This window comes from Notamacropus eugenii, chromosome 1 (assembly GCF_028372415.1).
Source record: "Notamacropus eugenii isolate mMacEug1 chromosome 1, mMacEug1.pri_v2, whole genome shotgun sequence".
NCBI classification, from domain to species: domain Eukaryota; kingdom Metazoa; phylum Chordata; class Mammalia; order Diprotodontia; family Macropodidae; genus Notamacropus; species Notamacropus eugenii.
Genome location: NC_092872.1, coordinates 594,972,056 through 594,987,622, shown reverse-complemented (window position 1 = coordinate 594,987,622; position 15,567 = coordinate 594,972,056). Strand labels below are relative to the sequence as shown.

Here is a 15,567-nt window from a genome sequence, read left to right as displayed (position 1 = left end):
ACTTCCAGAGGGCAGAGACTGATATACTAATGGCTTTAAGTTTTCTATTATAATTCTAAAATAGTGGGAGAGTTTATAAAGTATCACCAGGGTCTTGGTTTCCTTATCTGATCCTTCCAAACTCAAAACCAGAAAGTTGTTACTTGACCAGCAGTTGCTTCCCAATCCACTCTGATTTTATCATGTCACAGGCCCTCGGGATTTAAGTTAGAGCCAAAGAGAGCTGATTTATTCATAAATTCTGTATTATTTTTGAGTAGACAGCTCACACGTTATCAAATCAAATGAAAAACCATGTAAAATAATTGAATCTAATAAAACTTTTTTTTGTTTTTCCTTAGACAATAGTGTCATTATTTTTGCATGTTTACCAATAGTTATAACACTTTAAAACACAGAAATACAAGTATCTAAATTCATAAAGTTATCAGAAAACAGAGAAATGCATGCTCTCAGTTCTGTTAAAGATCTAACTAACACAGGCAATTGGGACAGCTCTGCATACAAGTTGTACGTAGTACTTTACAACAAATTGCAAAACAAACATGGAGAAAGACAAACAATTAATAATACTTATACAAGAATGACAAAATTAGCTGAACTCAGTTAAAAAGGTAACAAATCTTTTTTTCCTGTGGCTTCACCATTTGTACAATTCAAAACCACATGAAGGGGACAAAACTCACAACCTATTATAGAATAAAGCCTCTTTATAACTTTTAATTTCTCTGTCCCTTTGAAAACTGCAGAATCCCAGAGTCTGTACACGAATAATAACAGGATGGGCATTTTGCGTCTACACATTCTCTGCCGTAGCAGGAAGCATCATGGCACCTTTTGTACTCAACAGGCCAAACTCAGAAAGGGTTACAGCTTGACTCTGAACTGAGTGCAAAACATAACTCCGTTCTGCCTTTATTGTTGTGCTCCCTGTAATGTGGTAACATCCAAAGCTATGCATGCTCACAATTGTTAGGATTATACTGAGAATGAAGCAAGGTTAACCCCCAAAAAGTATGTGGAGGGAGAAAAGGGCTAGCTTTTCAGAACAACTCCTAGGATATCAAATGTATTCTCATACTTCCTTTTGTACTAATTCGATCTGTAATCTTATTCCAATCACCATTATCCATTAGCATAAGAAAAACAAAAACAGGACTTACATTCACCCTTAAACGTTTGAACCATACTTAGTTGGGTTATGAGTCCTGAGTACATTTAGAAGCCACAATTTTATCCCAATGGTGTTGAACCGTAGCTAATACTCATAGAACAATATGGATCAAAATTATTTTTCTCTTTCTTTCCTTCCTTTTTCCCCTTCCTCTTTCTTTCTTTTTCTTTCTTCCTTCCTTTTTTTAGTATCTCTTCCTTACTTATAGTGTAATGTATTCTTCAAAACCATATTTAATATTTTATTTTTACACAATAAAATGGATAATTTCCTTTTTTTCTTCCTTCTAAGATAATCATCTTTTTTGACTTTTGTATCTAAAATAGGGCTTCATTAATGTTTTTATTAGACAGAAGGATGTGGAGCAGAGAGGTATGGAGAGTATGTAAGTTTTCAAAAGTTTGAACCAGATGTCTGATCTCCCTATGACTACCTCAGTAGCAATCTGTGAAGTCGATTCCTCTGTCACCATCTTTTTCAGTACTAGTTAGGGAAGAACCTAATTCTCACTCTAGTTCAGTTGGCGGTATTTGGTGATGCCCACGCAGCAGATGACTTGGAGCATCCTCTAGGTTAGGAAATGCTCTCAGCCTCCCCATCTCCAGTGCTTCGATTCATTGTTCTTCTCCCCCTAGCCCCCAACTTCCTGTCTATGCTACTGGCACTGAATCTTGAAGGTATCCAGCTGTGTCCCAAATATCACTTCTGACAGATCCCAGCCTGTGTGCTATCCCTGTGAAACTTGCCCACTCTAATTACAGAAAACTGCTGTTATTGTCATTCCTAGTTACTAGCACTATTTGCTATGTGAAATACATCTTTCTATATAGGATCCCCCCTGCCCCCCATCCTTCTCTATCTCTCCCTCTCTCCATCACACACACACACACACACACACACACACACACACGCACGCACGCACGCACGCACGCACGCACGCACCACACCCCACCCCACCCCATCCCCACGTGCAGGATTTCAAAGGACCAAATTCCTGGAAATTTTTCTGTTGTTTATTTTGGAGGGGTTGAGGTGAAGAAAATGGGAAGGACATTTAAGAAAGAGAAAAAAGAAACTGAAATGTCAAAAATGGAAAGAAGACTGATGTGTTACCTTTCATTTTTTTAAAAATCCAAATCATTTATGATACCTGTAAGATGTTGAGAAATCTCTCTGTCTATTGGTCACATCTAAATGCATTCAGTATTCTCGGTGGATGTGTTTTTCTGATTAGATTCTCTTCATCTTCCAGTTTCTAAGGCAATTCATTATGAAATGGATGGAGTATAGAAGTGATATGGCTTGGTCAAAGAGCGTTCACAGTTTGGTAACTTTTGGGGAATAATTCCAAATTGCTTTCCAAAGTGTTTAATATTTCATGACAGAAAGCTGATGAATTAATATGTAATAGGAGAAATGCATTTTTGGACATGGCCAGTGTGGGGAATTTGTTTTGTTAGACTATAGTTTTATGATGCAAGAGCTTTCTTTCTCATCCTTCTTTCTTTTCTCTCTCTCTCTTTTTCTTCTTTTTCTGTTTTCCTCCCATTTTTCCTCTCTCTCTCCTTCCTTCCTCATTCTTTCCCCCTCTCTTTCCCCATCTCTTTTTCCCTCCCCCTTCCTTTTTTTCTTAGTGAATGGGGGAGGGGAAGAGAAAATGCTTGATAATTGAAAGGAAATTGCATTTTATTTTTTAAAAAAGAAATGGGTGGGTTGTTCTTGAAGATTTGATGTGATCTTTTTCTGGGAGAAACATTAGGATACAAATGAGTTCCCCTGAGGTCATTATTTACTTCTGGTGGAGATCTGCTTCATTAAATTGTAAGTTTTTCCTGAACGAATTGCTAATTTTTGTACTTCACTAGAATTGGTTCTCTCCCTCTTGTAATGTGTCTCTTTTACTAATCTGTAGTCTGATTGGTGGTTTCTGTAATGTACCATCCATATAACAAACTATAAAAGTCATTGACCTCCTTAGGAAGAGAGGCATATCAGCAAATTGGTTTGCATTGTCTTGAGTGGGGCAAATATTTCAGGGGCTGATGTAAAATATTTTTATGTATCATGACTTTGCAAATATGTGTGTTTCCCCTCACCATCTACCCCCCCCTCCCCAAGTAGTCATTAAAATAATCTATAGTACTCTTCGTTTATTTCTTCAGACAACTGATTCTCATTGATAGCACCCAGCATGTCACTGGAGAGGGGAGGGGTGGTGAAAGCATCAGGGGCTTATCAGGGAAATGCTGATTGCTGAACTTTTGGCAAGTCTAGCTGCAAAACTGGGTGGAGGACTGTTTCATCACAGTTGCATTCACTGCATATCTTTTGAAGTGATGCCTATGAGAAAACAGGCTTATGTTTAACCAGTGAAATGCCTGATACAAATACAGAAATATCACCTAAGCAGACCCTTCGCTTGGTGAGGGGGGGAGGCACCGGTAAGAGGTCTTGGAAAGTATCAGGAGGGTTTTCCAATCCTTATGTTTTGAAGTTCCAGAACTTAAATTTGGGATGCTAAACTGAGTAGAATTTCTATGCAAGGCAGAAAGCAGATAATAGGATCTCAGAACAAGAGGCAACCCAGTATATGAGAAAAATGCTCTAGTACCAATAATGATGCTTGAAGCATCATTGATTTTCAAAGCTCTGCAAGGGACTTTAGACAACATCTATCCCATTTTACAGATGAGAAACTTAGTCCCAGAGAGGATAAATGCCTTGTTCACAAATTCGCAAAGGTAGTAGGTGTCTGAGCCAGGATCCAAACCTTGAGTCTCTAATTCCCAATTCAGCCCTCTTTTCCAGTGTGTATCACACATCTGCCCAGAGTGGTCTAGTAAGAAGTGTGAGGCAAGTAGACAAATGAAAATAGTTAATTTGATAGGTTTCTCTCTGATAGAATATAAATTTCTTGAGGATAGGAACTGTTTTGCTTTTGTCTTTGTCAACCTAGTGACTTGACCACAGTCAGCTCTTCATAACAGTTTGTTGAATTGAGTTGTACTCAAATTCTAGAAATTCATAAGATTTAGAACTGGAATGGTCCTTAGAGATCAGTTGGTCTAATTTCTCTATTTACAGATGAGGAAATTAAGGTCCAGAGAAGGGAAATGACTTGTCTAAGGTGTCCCAAGTAGTAAATGACACAGCTAGGACCCAAATAAGTCTTTAGATTTCAGGACCAGAGTACTTTGCTAGGGTAATTGTGGTTAACATATAACATCTCCACTAGGAAAATAATGCATTACATCAGCTCATCCTATTTTAAATTATCTAGTTCTGCAAACACATAAAAAATATATAAACATGGTATACATTTCTTGTTTTTTATTTATGTTGGGGATACAAATGTAAGCACGATTGTTCCTGAAACTTAAAATTAGGAGGATGGCACATAAAAGGAAGTGGGTTTTTTTGGGGGGCGGGTGCAGGGAATCTGGTATGCAAAGTATCATGGTATGGAGATGGCCAGGACATGGTTTAAAGGACTGATTCCAAGCAACATGAAAGCTTAACTGTCAGAGTTGGGGGGTCTGAGGGGCAGAAACTAAGACAGCACAGGAGATGAAATGAAGGCTGGTATGCAGATGCATGGTAAGGAGATGGACAAAACAAATGTAGCATAGAAAGAACAGGTTAGAAATGTTACTGGGTAATATAAAGACAGTTTAGACATGGGATGAGATTGAAATCCAATATTTAGGAATAACAGAAAATTTTCTAGGAACGATCTCTATTCACACACACACATGCACATGCACACATACACAGAGCTATTCTAAATGCTGATATTCATTACCATCTTGGCTATAGATTACCTTTCTTATTCTGTTGGCAGCCAGCTATCATTGAGCTTTGCTTTTTAAAAACTTTAATCATATTAGGTATGGTGTAGCCGAATATAAATTTTGATTTATCTCAATCTCTAAAAATCAGAATTAAAATCTGCTAGAGAAGACAAGCTCATATTAGATGCCCATTTTGGCCCATAGTTTGCTATATGATGATTGGTCTTTCAGAATAGTGAAGATAATAGCTTTGTTATCTAATATTAGGATGCCACTACGCTAAAGCACAGGTATAGTTGTGCTCTTCTCACTTTGGTTGGTCAAAAGTAGGCTATTGGTATACCTCTGTACTTTATGGTAATCAGAATTTTATGATGTATAATAAATTATACTGGGATCCCCTTAAAGTAGTGGTCAAATACTGTATTTGCATACAGTGCAAATGTCATGGCTTAAAGACCTTATTTTCTTTAGGAAAAATAATATATAAAGAACTTTCTAATGGATTGTCAATTTTTCAAAATGGTACCCTCTCTGTGACGCATCATTCAGTATGATTATGTTGCTAAATTGGGTAAATTGTGTCCTATAGGGCTAAGGAACTAGCAGATTCACTCTTCAACTCTCAGACCTACTTTTGTCTTTTCAATAATTATTCCTGGGACTTAGAAACAAACTTTTAAAAATCATTGGGCCTGTGATGCATTAAAAATCAAGGGAAAAAGTGACTTTGTGCTTGACCTTGCCTCTTGGTTCCAAGAATTCAGTCTTCTCAATTCACTTCCATGCACATGAGAAACTGTCCCAGATCCTGCTCCACAAGTTGACACTATTCAAAAATAGAGGAGCTGCCTTGGGCATTCTTTTCTCAGGGACTCCGCAACTGCTGAGTAGTAGTGATTAAAAATGCCATATGTTTGCAATGTGGGGGAATGAATTCACCCAATCCCTTTTAAAACAAGGAGTCCAGTTTTTGGCTCCTGAAACTCTAGTAGTTTTCCCTGAGATTAATATAGGATAAGACTCTGGCAAAGGTCTCTTTTTCTAAAGAGAATTGCCAAAAATATAAGGTCCAATGACAACAGAATTCCAAGCACAAGTGTACTAGTGATTCTAAACTACATGTTAACCATTGTGTACCTCTATCTTCTTTATCATGCACGTCTCTGGGAGCATAGAGATAGCTCTACACAAATAACTCACAAATAGAACTCCAGGAAATAAAATTACTTGCCCAAGGTTATACGGTTAGTGGCAGATCTAGTTAGTTGCAGACAAGCACCCTGGTCTCTAGATGCCCAGGCCATTGCTATTTCTATTCTACCACGCAGTCCTCACTGAATGCCTGCATTCAAGGGCAGAGGAATCTTTTTATTGCTACCATGCCTATCCAGCCATTATGAACTAGTACATAAAATTTTCTCCCTTCTTAACCCACACTGTGCTGCTTTTAAGTGAGCTATCTACCTATACCAATATCCACTTTCAATTCTTCATAGAAACAATCACTATTATGCCTGGGCTGATTATCAGCACCAAGTAACAGTATTTTCTGTTTGGGTACCTTTAACTCAGTGCTCAAGTACAGTAAACTCATCTTGGAAAGATGGAAAAAATCTGCAAAGCTGATATCATTGAGGTGTATCAGCACAATCTTCAGTGAGGCATGTGGTACTAAAGAGAAGAAGGGAAAGGAGGGGGAAGATGATTACTTTCCAGACCTGCTGAATGATAAGTAATAACTCTGAGAAGAAATTATAATGTAATTGACATCAATTTCCCTGAGAATGCACAGGAGAAAACTAACTACTGGCTCTAGACATAGTCTTGTCTTGGAATTAGTGTATACAACAGTAAGTGGTGTGTTATAAGTAGCCTGTCAACTAGTGTTAAAATATTTAAGGAACATAATTCCTTTTGTAAAAAAAAAATAAAAAGAGTTAAAAATTTTGGTCAGTGTTATACTCTTGGATAAATTCTTTAAAAAAAAAACCCTATAAATTATTTTAAAATTTATTTCCATTTCCATTCAAAGGCACATTAGGTACAAACTTTTCTGGTTGGATTCACATGATTTTTAACTGATCTAGGTTTCTCCATAGAATTTCTAGGAATAGAAATCTTTTATTGCCTTTTTTGTTGTTGCATTTATTTTTTTTTTGAAAGACTGCCATTATGAATGCTCTAGGAAATAGGGAAATTGGAGGATTATTCAAAAGATTACCTGTATCACTTTGGCCCATGGAAATCAAAATAACTCATGGAGATTGTAATTTTATGATGATCAACTTCTCAGGTTGGCAATAATTTTCTAGGAGTAGATTTTCTCCCAGGGAATATGCCACTCTTAAGGAAAAGGAAATCATCAGAGTATTTTAGGGCTCAAAGGGACTTTTATGGATGACCTAGTTCATCATCGTACCTTCAGGCAGAAGGCTAAGCCAGGCCTGATGACATTATATTCTGCTTTAAAAGACCTCTGCTAGAAAAAAAAAATCCTTTGCTGATACATAGCATTAACTAAATAAATTCATTTTCATTTCTACCTGACACAGAACAAATGGTAATATGGATCACATCATTGTATCTCAGTACTTAAGACTTCTCTATATAGTAGGCAAGGCCATTTGGGCGGTACGCTTGCATGGTACACATTTGAATTATGGGCAGACCACCTGTAGCTACAAAGTTCTATCTTTCCTTACTTCATGTTTGAAAAAATCCTTTTCAATTTTTCATCTGCCCTACTACTAAGCTTTCTGAGCAGCAGGGTATGTGTGTCTGGTATGTCTACTGTTCTTAAGACATCTTCATCAATGGAAAGACAAAGTACCTCATGACTTTGTGAATCATTTTGATCATGAACACATGGTCATTCATACAAACTATTTATTTTGTCATGGAATCATAACATCCCTGCCAAATAGGTTAACATGAGCATACCATCTTAGATTAGAAAAATATAAGTGGTTATGTCATGTAAACAAGAAAGTTTTCCTGTGATTCATCTGAATGCCTTATGCAATAGCTTAAGTCCAAATATTTTCCAACGTGAATTAAACTGATAATGAAATGCTCTATATCTTTGCTCAGAAGTCAGTCTACTGCAATTTTGCCTTTTATATGTCTTCATAATACTCCTCTCTTTGTGACTGTCCCCCCCTTAGCCTCCCCTAAACACAACAAACTTGAAGGGTAGGTTTCTGTCAAAGAAGATGGTATTAAGATGGTCATAATGTGTTTGTACAATTCTATATAAAGGGATGGTAATTTAATATTTTAGTAATTAAAGATATAAATAATCAAGAATGGACCATACTTTCTTTTCCCACAAGGGAATAATGCTACAGTTCACAGTAGAATAGACGCTGCTTTAGGGCAGGGACTATATTTTGGCTTGTCTTTTCCTACCCCATGCCTGGAACATAATAGACATGTAAAAAAATATTTGTTGGATTCGATTGGATTTGCAGGCCTCATTGAGAAACAAGGAAAGATCTATACTAAATATCCATTTTCTTATAAATCTATACATGCATGATCTGCCTCAGGTAGAATAAGTGAAATAATTTTGATAAACAGGATAGTTTAACATAAATAGAAAAGAATATTTAACTTTTTAGCAACAAGAGAAGAATATTACCAATGCTTCAGCAAGAAAAAATTGCAAGGAAATGATATCTTACCTGCTTAGAAACTGTAGACTGATTAAATATTTCTGGAAACAAACCACAGTAAATATTTTCTTTCAAGTACATGGAAGCCTGGAGGAATATTAACAAGTATGGCATAATGGTTTGGTATTTAGCATTTGAAAAACAGGACTACCTTCACCAGCTGTGATTTTGAAACAAAACATCTGTTCGCAAAAATAAAGCCATGATGAACCTGAGAATGCAGTTTGGTTTTTTTCTTGTTTCAAAAAAAAAGGTGAGTCCTGATACCAAAAACTTATTCTCATGCAAATACACACTATCCTTTTAGTTATGAGCTCTAGGATTCCTCTTAAGAAACCTACCTTAAAAAAATAAGCACAAGGAATCCACAGGAGCCCAAGCTTTGACTCATTTCATTGCATGATCTGTAGGAAATTCTACTGAACCAGAGTTACTGGGCTCCACCACACCCAGAAAACCAGATGAAGGTTAAACTACTCTCTGTTACCTAGGTCTGGAAGGGAAATTTACTAATCTAAAACTCCATTTCTAATGAGTAGAAAAATATTTAACATACAAGCATAATTGTACGTACATATGTAAGCTTAATTTTATGTACATGTTAATTGTTTATGAAAATCCAAGTAGGGAAATTATCCATCTTTTAGATAGGAAACCCTAAAAGAGATCATCTTCTCTTTAACCTCTTACAAAAAAAGGCAAGAAAACTTGTAGTTCTACACAGCTCATTACCTCTGAAGAATGCTTAATAAACTTCAATAGTCTTATTCTCACAACATTTGACATCGCATGCTGAAGAATAAGCAATTGGAAAGGGTGTAGTGGAATTTTAATGTCCTGACATCTTTTGAAAATTTTACTACATTGGAAATCATCATTTTATGCTGTGTAGTTATGTGGGTCTATCTTTCCACAGGATAAATTCCCATTTTCTCTCCTACTTTCACTAAGATGCTCTGGGAAAGAGTTCCTAAGAATTTAGAACTGTGCTTTTATTGGTTACAACCTTATGAGGAGAGGCAGTTTGTGGTAGTAGACTGAGGGCTGGCTTTGGGTCAGGAAGACCTGGGTTTAAGTCTTGCCTTTGACTCACAGTTGCTGTATGAGCATGACCAAATCACTCAACTTCTCAATGCCCTAGGAAATTCTCCAGGATGCTAAGTTTGGGAAGAGTTGCTGATCTGCATTGAGGGAGAAAGCTTCCATACTGGAAGTCCTCTACTTTGATGGAATCACTGGTCCTGAACATACAAACCTTATGAGAAAAGACTTCAAAATCTATGCTACAACAATAGTTACATGATGCAATGTGTCTGGATGCTTAGAGACAACCAGTATGATCGACCAAGTTTTGAGCTTTCATCCAGAGGTTTGGCATTTTATGAAGTATATGTGTGTGTGTGTGTGTGTGTGTGTGTGTTTGTGATGTTGTCTTAGAGAATTTAAAGGGGGAATGAGACTCACAATTCCAGACCATGCTGTTCAAAACAATACTAATATGTCACAAATATTACAGAGTAGTTACTATGATGAAATGAACAATTAATTGGATCCGCCCAATTCTTTGACATGAAAAGAGTTAGTAAATGTGTCTGGCACAGAGCAACATATTTGCTCCACACCATCAAAACAATACCCAGCTCATATTTTTCATTCTTACTACCTGAATGTTTTCATGAACAATTAAGTAAAGGTATAAAACTACCCTTGATATATTCACTGTAAATTAGATAATACCCCTGTTTTATGTACCCCAAATTGACTGAGATAGCATGTGTTACTACTTGCATTGTCTTAAATTTTCACTTTCTTTAAAAAAATACCACCAACAAAAACCAACCAACAAAAAATACTTCGGGAATTTTCTCAAACTACATGCTTATAATATTGGTTGTTTAGCATATAAAACCAGAAATCCGGAGCATGCATATTCGTGGCCTTAAAGTAGACAGCTTAGAATACAGAGGCCAAGAAAAAAACATCATTAAAAAACATCTGTCACCCAACCACCCTCCACCCCCACATATTTTCTGTTGTAAATACAAAATATGTATCTACAAAAAAGTGCACTATTTCTAAAAATGCAGGTACAGAGTTTTCCTTTGGTAGGGGCAAAAGCTATTTAGTCGCTCTATCAACTTTGTCCTATCAGTTTCTTAATTCTTTCTCAGGGACCAAATCCAACTGTCTATGTTTGTGACCACTGAAGGGGCTAGCTACTGGGTCCCACACTTGGTTTAGCAGCTTGGGTGAGGGTGGCCAAGCACAGAAATTAAAGCATTGTGTTCTTCAGAAACAACGAGTTAGATTTTGGCTTGTTTTCTGTTCTCATGTTTCTTTAGGGTTTTCTCAAGGACTTGCTTAGGAGGAAAAACCAAGATTTATGGTGGCCAATGTGAATTCTCTCTTGTCTGCAATTACTAAATTGTTTCGCTTGTAGTCATAGCCATTTAAGGAGGCAAATCCCTCAACAATCTTTCTAGAATTTTTTTCTGTGGTAATAGTCTCAGTTTTAGGAGTTTGAAAAGGTTTCCCCTGCCCTTTCCCTTCCCCAAACAAATTAAGGAGATGACAAAAAATAACGGTATATTCACATTGTGAGCCTAGTGAGTTGCTTATTTGGTTGCTCTTCAGACTGTATAGGAGAGAGAGGCTCACATTTTGACTGCAATTTTTGTGGTTGATTTTTTCAAGTTTCCTGGGAAGGTGGGCTCAGTCACTTTTTCAGATGGGAAAATTAAACTTTTCATTTTTGCTTTGTGTGAACACTGTAGGATAACACTGTTAGCCTGGGAATGTGGGAAATGGGTATTCTCACTAAATTTTTCCATTGAGTGATTTAGCATGTGAATATTGTTTTTGATGGTTTTACAGTGGCAGCAGACACATTTAGACAAAAACAAGCTCTATATCAAGCATCTACCCTTAGGAGTCAATGAACAAATTCTTCAAAGTGTAACAACCAATATATGGATTCTTCTAATATATAGTTCATATAAGTACCAACCAGGAAACCTGTAACTGGAGGTTGGGGTACAATAGGGCTTTTCTTTAGGACATTGAAATTTAGAGGGCACTTGTTCATAATCTAGAAATAAATTGGTTTAGCACCTAATTAGTAAGATTAATTAGTTAAAATAGGAAGCTAATAGATGGTAAGCTTCCTTCCTATGTCCCCAGAACCCCAGCCTGCCCCTGCGTTGCTTTCCTGCCCATCCCCAGTCTTCTCAGCAGCTGCTCCACAGTGTCTTTAGATCCCTTCTCACTCCTAATTGATTTCTTTTCAAAGTTGGTGTGAGGGCATGTTTCCTGCTCCTGCTTGCCTGGGGCAGTGAAAATGATAATTACACCTTTCCAAACAAGTGAAACTGAAATACCTACAGTACTTACACACTACTTCTAAGATTCACAGATGTGACAGTGATACCATTTATGGCAAACACTGAACAAAAGGTAATAGGGATGCCATCGGGTTGGACGATTTCCTAAAACAAGTCACATATTGCTTCTGTGAGATAATGGCTGTTTCACAGAGAAAGCTTTAAACAGTCTTGCTAGACTCCATTTAGCTAGATAGACCAGTAGCATAAACACTTAAATCAAACCTTGTTCATTTTTCCCCCCCAACTATTTCTTTTCCAACTAAACTACACTGAATTTTAGGTAAGGAACAGGTTGAATGTTGAAGTTGACCCAGGAATTCATCCTAAGCACTTCAAAACCTAGCGAAATTATTCCTCCAGATCTACATTAGTTGTGAATATGGCTTTTTATAATGATGATCTTAAGGTTGTTTTTGTTTTGGAAAAAAGTTTTAGGGAGATATTACCATGAATCATGTCATGACTAAATACTGGCAGAATAAAATGAAATGGATTATTTGAACACAGTAAAAGTTCTAAATCTTATCAGTATTTAGAACATGATTTCCAATTTGCATAGCCACACAAATGGAGTGCAATGTTAAATATACTGCCATGTAACAGTAGAGTTTAGAAGATAATGGGTATAAAGTTCCTTTATGATTTAAAGATATCCAATCATCCATGCTGTTCACTTCTGCATTCTGCCACAGTCACCACCATCTTGTTTATTTAAGATAGCTAATTATATACATCTCTTTCTGGGTAAATCAATACAGAGGGCAGTGGCAGATGCAGATATTTGTCCATATAATGAGTATGACAGCTTTTGCTATTTGGTGCCAAACTGGTTAATGCCAAATGGATTCCGATCTGGATAGAAAGTAATGTGTTGTGCTTTATGAAGACTAAGGATCAGAGAAGTTTATTGTACACTATCTATCCAAGAAAACCAATCTCAAATAATCAAGTGCAAATGCGCGACACAGTCGATCAATGCATCAGTTCTGTGAACAGGTTTCCTGCTACAATTAAAAATAAATGATTTCTTTTTTTGTTTGTTTTGCTTTAAAAAATAGGCCTCATACTCTCATTTACTAGTATTGGCCACTGTTTGTACCATAGACAAAGACATTCCATCAATTTGTAATATACCATTACATTTCATACCAGAATGTGTATGGGGGGGAGGGGCGTGGAAGGTGGGTGGTGCAGAGAGAGAAGACTGTCCTGAAGGAATTCGAAGTGATCAGTGCTTAAAGTAAATACAAGAATCAGCATGGGGAAAGTCTACAGTTTCAATAAATACAAGTGTTACAAGCATAGGTGTTTCTCAACTTGGTGGAATTTTTCTGCATATTAATACAGTATCATACAAAATAGCAGGGCTATTAAGAGCAGTGATTGGCAAAAACTTTCACAATAACTTATGCTCATGAGCAAGTCTTCATTGAACACATTCTGCATTTTAAGAAGTGCCATCTCTCTGTTCCTCTCGTCCTCCCTCCGACCCTCCAGGGAGAGGCGAATCAGCTTGGCAGTGTTCTGTTAGGAAAGTTCCCCCATTAGCAATCTGGCTGAGTCCAGTGTACTCATTACTGAGTGGCAAATTGCGACTTCATGGACAATGTCTGTGCAAAGTACGCTTCTTTCTTTTCAAAGAAACCAGTGTCTCTAACTCATTTACAAAAGTCTGAAGCCTTTTGTTTCTATCTGGGTCTCCCTGACTGTGATTCTAACAAGAGGAAATCACCAGTTAGGTAGGGGAGCTTATGACACAGACTGTACCTGGTACCTTGTAGATAGTGTGAGCCAGGGCTCCCCTCATCAAAGGCTCAGGCAGACGGGCAGGCTGGAACTATTGCTTGGAAAACTAGAAATATCCTAACAATAAATTGATGGCCATAATGGACATCAGAAAAGTGTTGTCTTCCCTCCAATGTGCTTTCCCTACTGTGTTTCCTATAAGACTTTAAGAGATGTCTAATTCCGAGTAAAAAAGTCATTCTCTGTTGCCTCATCAATTCCTTTTAATAAACAGTAAAGCCACTCATACTCCGTAGTACTTTGAGGTTCAGTTCCCATGAAACACTGCACTTATGACCTTTGGATCACTGATGGTAATCCAAAATGCAGGAGGAAAAGATGTAAGAGAGGCTCTCTGGAAAAAGGAAAAAAAAAAGAACAAAAGAATCCCAAACCCAGAATCCCATAATTATCCTCAGAAAAACACCCCATACAATCAATGCAACCTCTTCTCTATTTCACCCACAATCTCAAGTCATAAATTAGATTAGTCTTCCATCAAATAACTTAAAAAAGAGGAGGAATTGGAACAAGTTTTGTCTGGCTCAGTGCCAGGTAGCAGCCAGTGCTTCTAGGATCCCAGTCACCGTTCGGAAAGATAAAGATTGAAAAATCATATGAACGTGCCAAAAATCTTCACATCGGCACAGGAGTTTTCCCGATGGGGGTGAACAGGGTGGAAGTTGGGAGTGAGAAAGAGGAAAAATGGAGGGGAGCCAGGGCTAACCAGAGAGGAAAACAGCGAGCAGGATAGACTGTACTTCACGGCCCTTTGGAAGCACCCCATGCTCTTGGGGGGGGTGCCGGCCATGTTGAGTATTGCACAGAAAAAAGAAGGAAGTGGCACCTCAGCCTTGCCAAGTGGATCAGTGCTCCCTGCACATAGGCAAGTTCACAAAGGTGAAAACGTTGAATTCGGTCATGATGGAGAAACACAAGAAGATGCCATACAGGAAAAGGCACACGAACCCCAACTTCTTGTCCAGCTTCCACTTGTTCATGTGGACACCAAATACCTACAAACAGACACAGAATGCTGGCTTTGGCATGGGGAAGGCATGGTGTCTGCCTGAAAAGCCTGGGGTGGAATCAGTGCAAATCTACTTTGAAAATCCTTCTCTTGGATCACGAATGATAAAATGACCAAAGACTTACAAATCACACATAATAACCAAAGACTGAAATGACCTTGGAAACCTGATTCCCACTTTCACGGTCTGGGAGAACGAGCATTAATTTGCTACTGAAACAAGCAGAGTCAGAATCTTTATCTGAACTCTACTAGTTTTAGGCAACAAATTCATAAGTATATTGCACGTAGTGGGTACCCCAACAAATACTTTGTTTGAGCTGAATGTTTATTATATTTGTTTAAAAAAATACTTTTACAGGCTTAGTGAAGATACAGTACAACCTTGTAACTTTATGGTGTCCATCGTTGAAGTTGATCGTGTTGACTTCATGATCCTACAATATCCTGAAGTACCTTCTGAATCTTCAAAGGAAGGCTAAACTATTTTCAGTATCATTTTAGCACATATGTTAAGCATATCAATTGCATTCTCATTCTTTAAGAATTGGTCATCAGTATGTGCAATACATGATTGCTCTCAGTTAACCAGAATATTCTACTAACTGAAGAACACCATCTCCCAACCTTTCTAGACACATAAGAATGTGCTGTCTTAAATTTCAGTGGGTGACTTGCCTATTTTCTTGATAAAGTTGTATGTGTCTGACATGAGACAAGACTGTTT

The 15,567-nt window shown here is 37.5% G+C and overlaps 1 protein-coding gene across 2 annotated transcripts in view; it reads right to left on the bottom strand.

Moving 5' to 3' along the window:
- Positions 1–227: 227 nt before the first annotated feature.
- Positions 228–15,567, bottom strand: part of SLC24A3 (solute carrier family 24 member 3) — a 769,449-nt gene continuing 754,109 nt past the window's right edge. For both annotated transcript variants that reach the window (XM_072634553.1, XM_072634554.1), the window contains exon 17: positions 228–14,826. In XM_072634553.1, the coding sequence (XP_072490654.1) occupies positions 14,677–14,826 (150 nt within the window). In that variant the 3' untranslated portion in view covers positions 228–14,676. The remainder of the gene's footprint in view (positions 14,827–15,567) is intronic.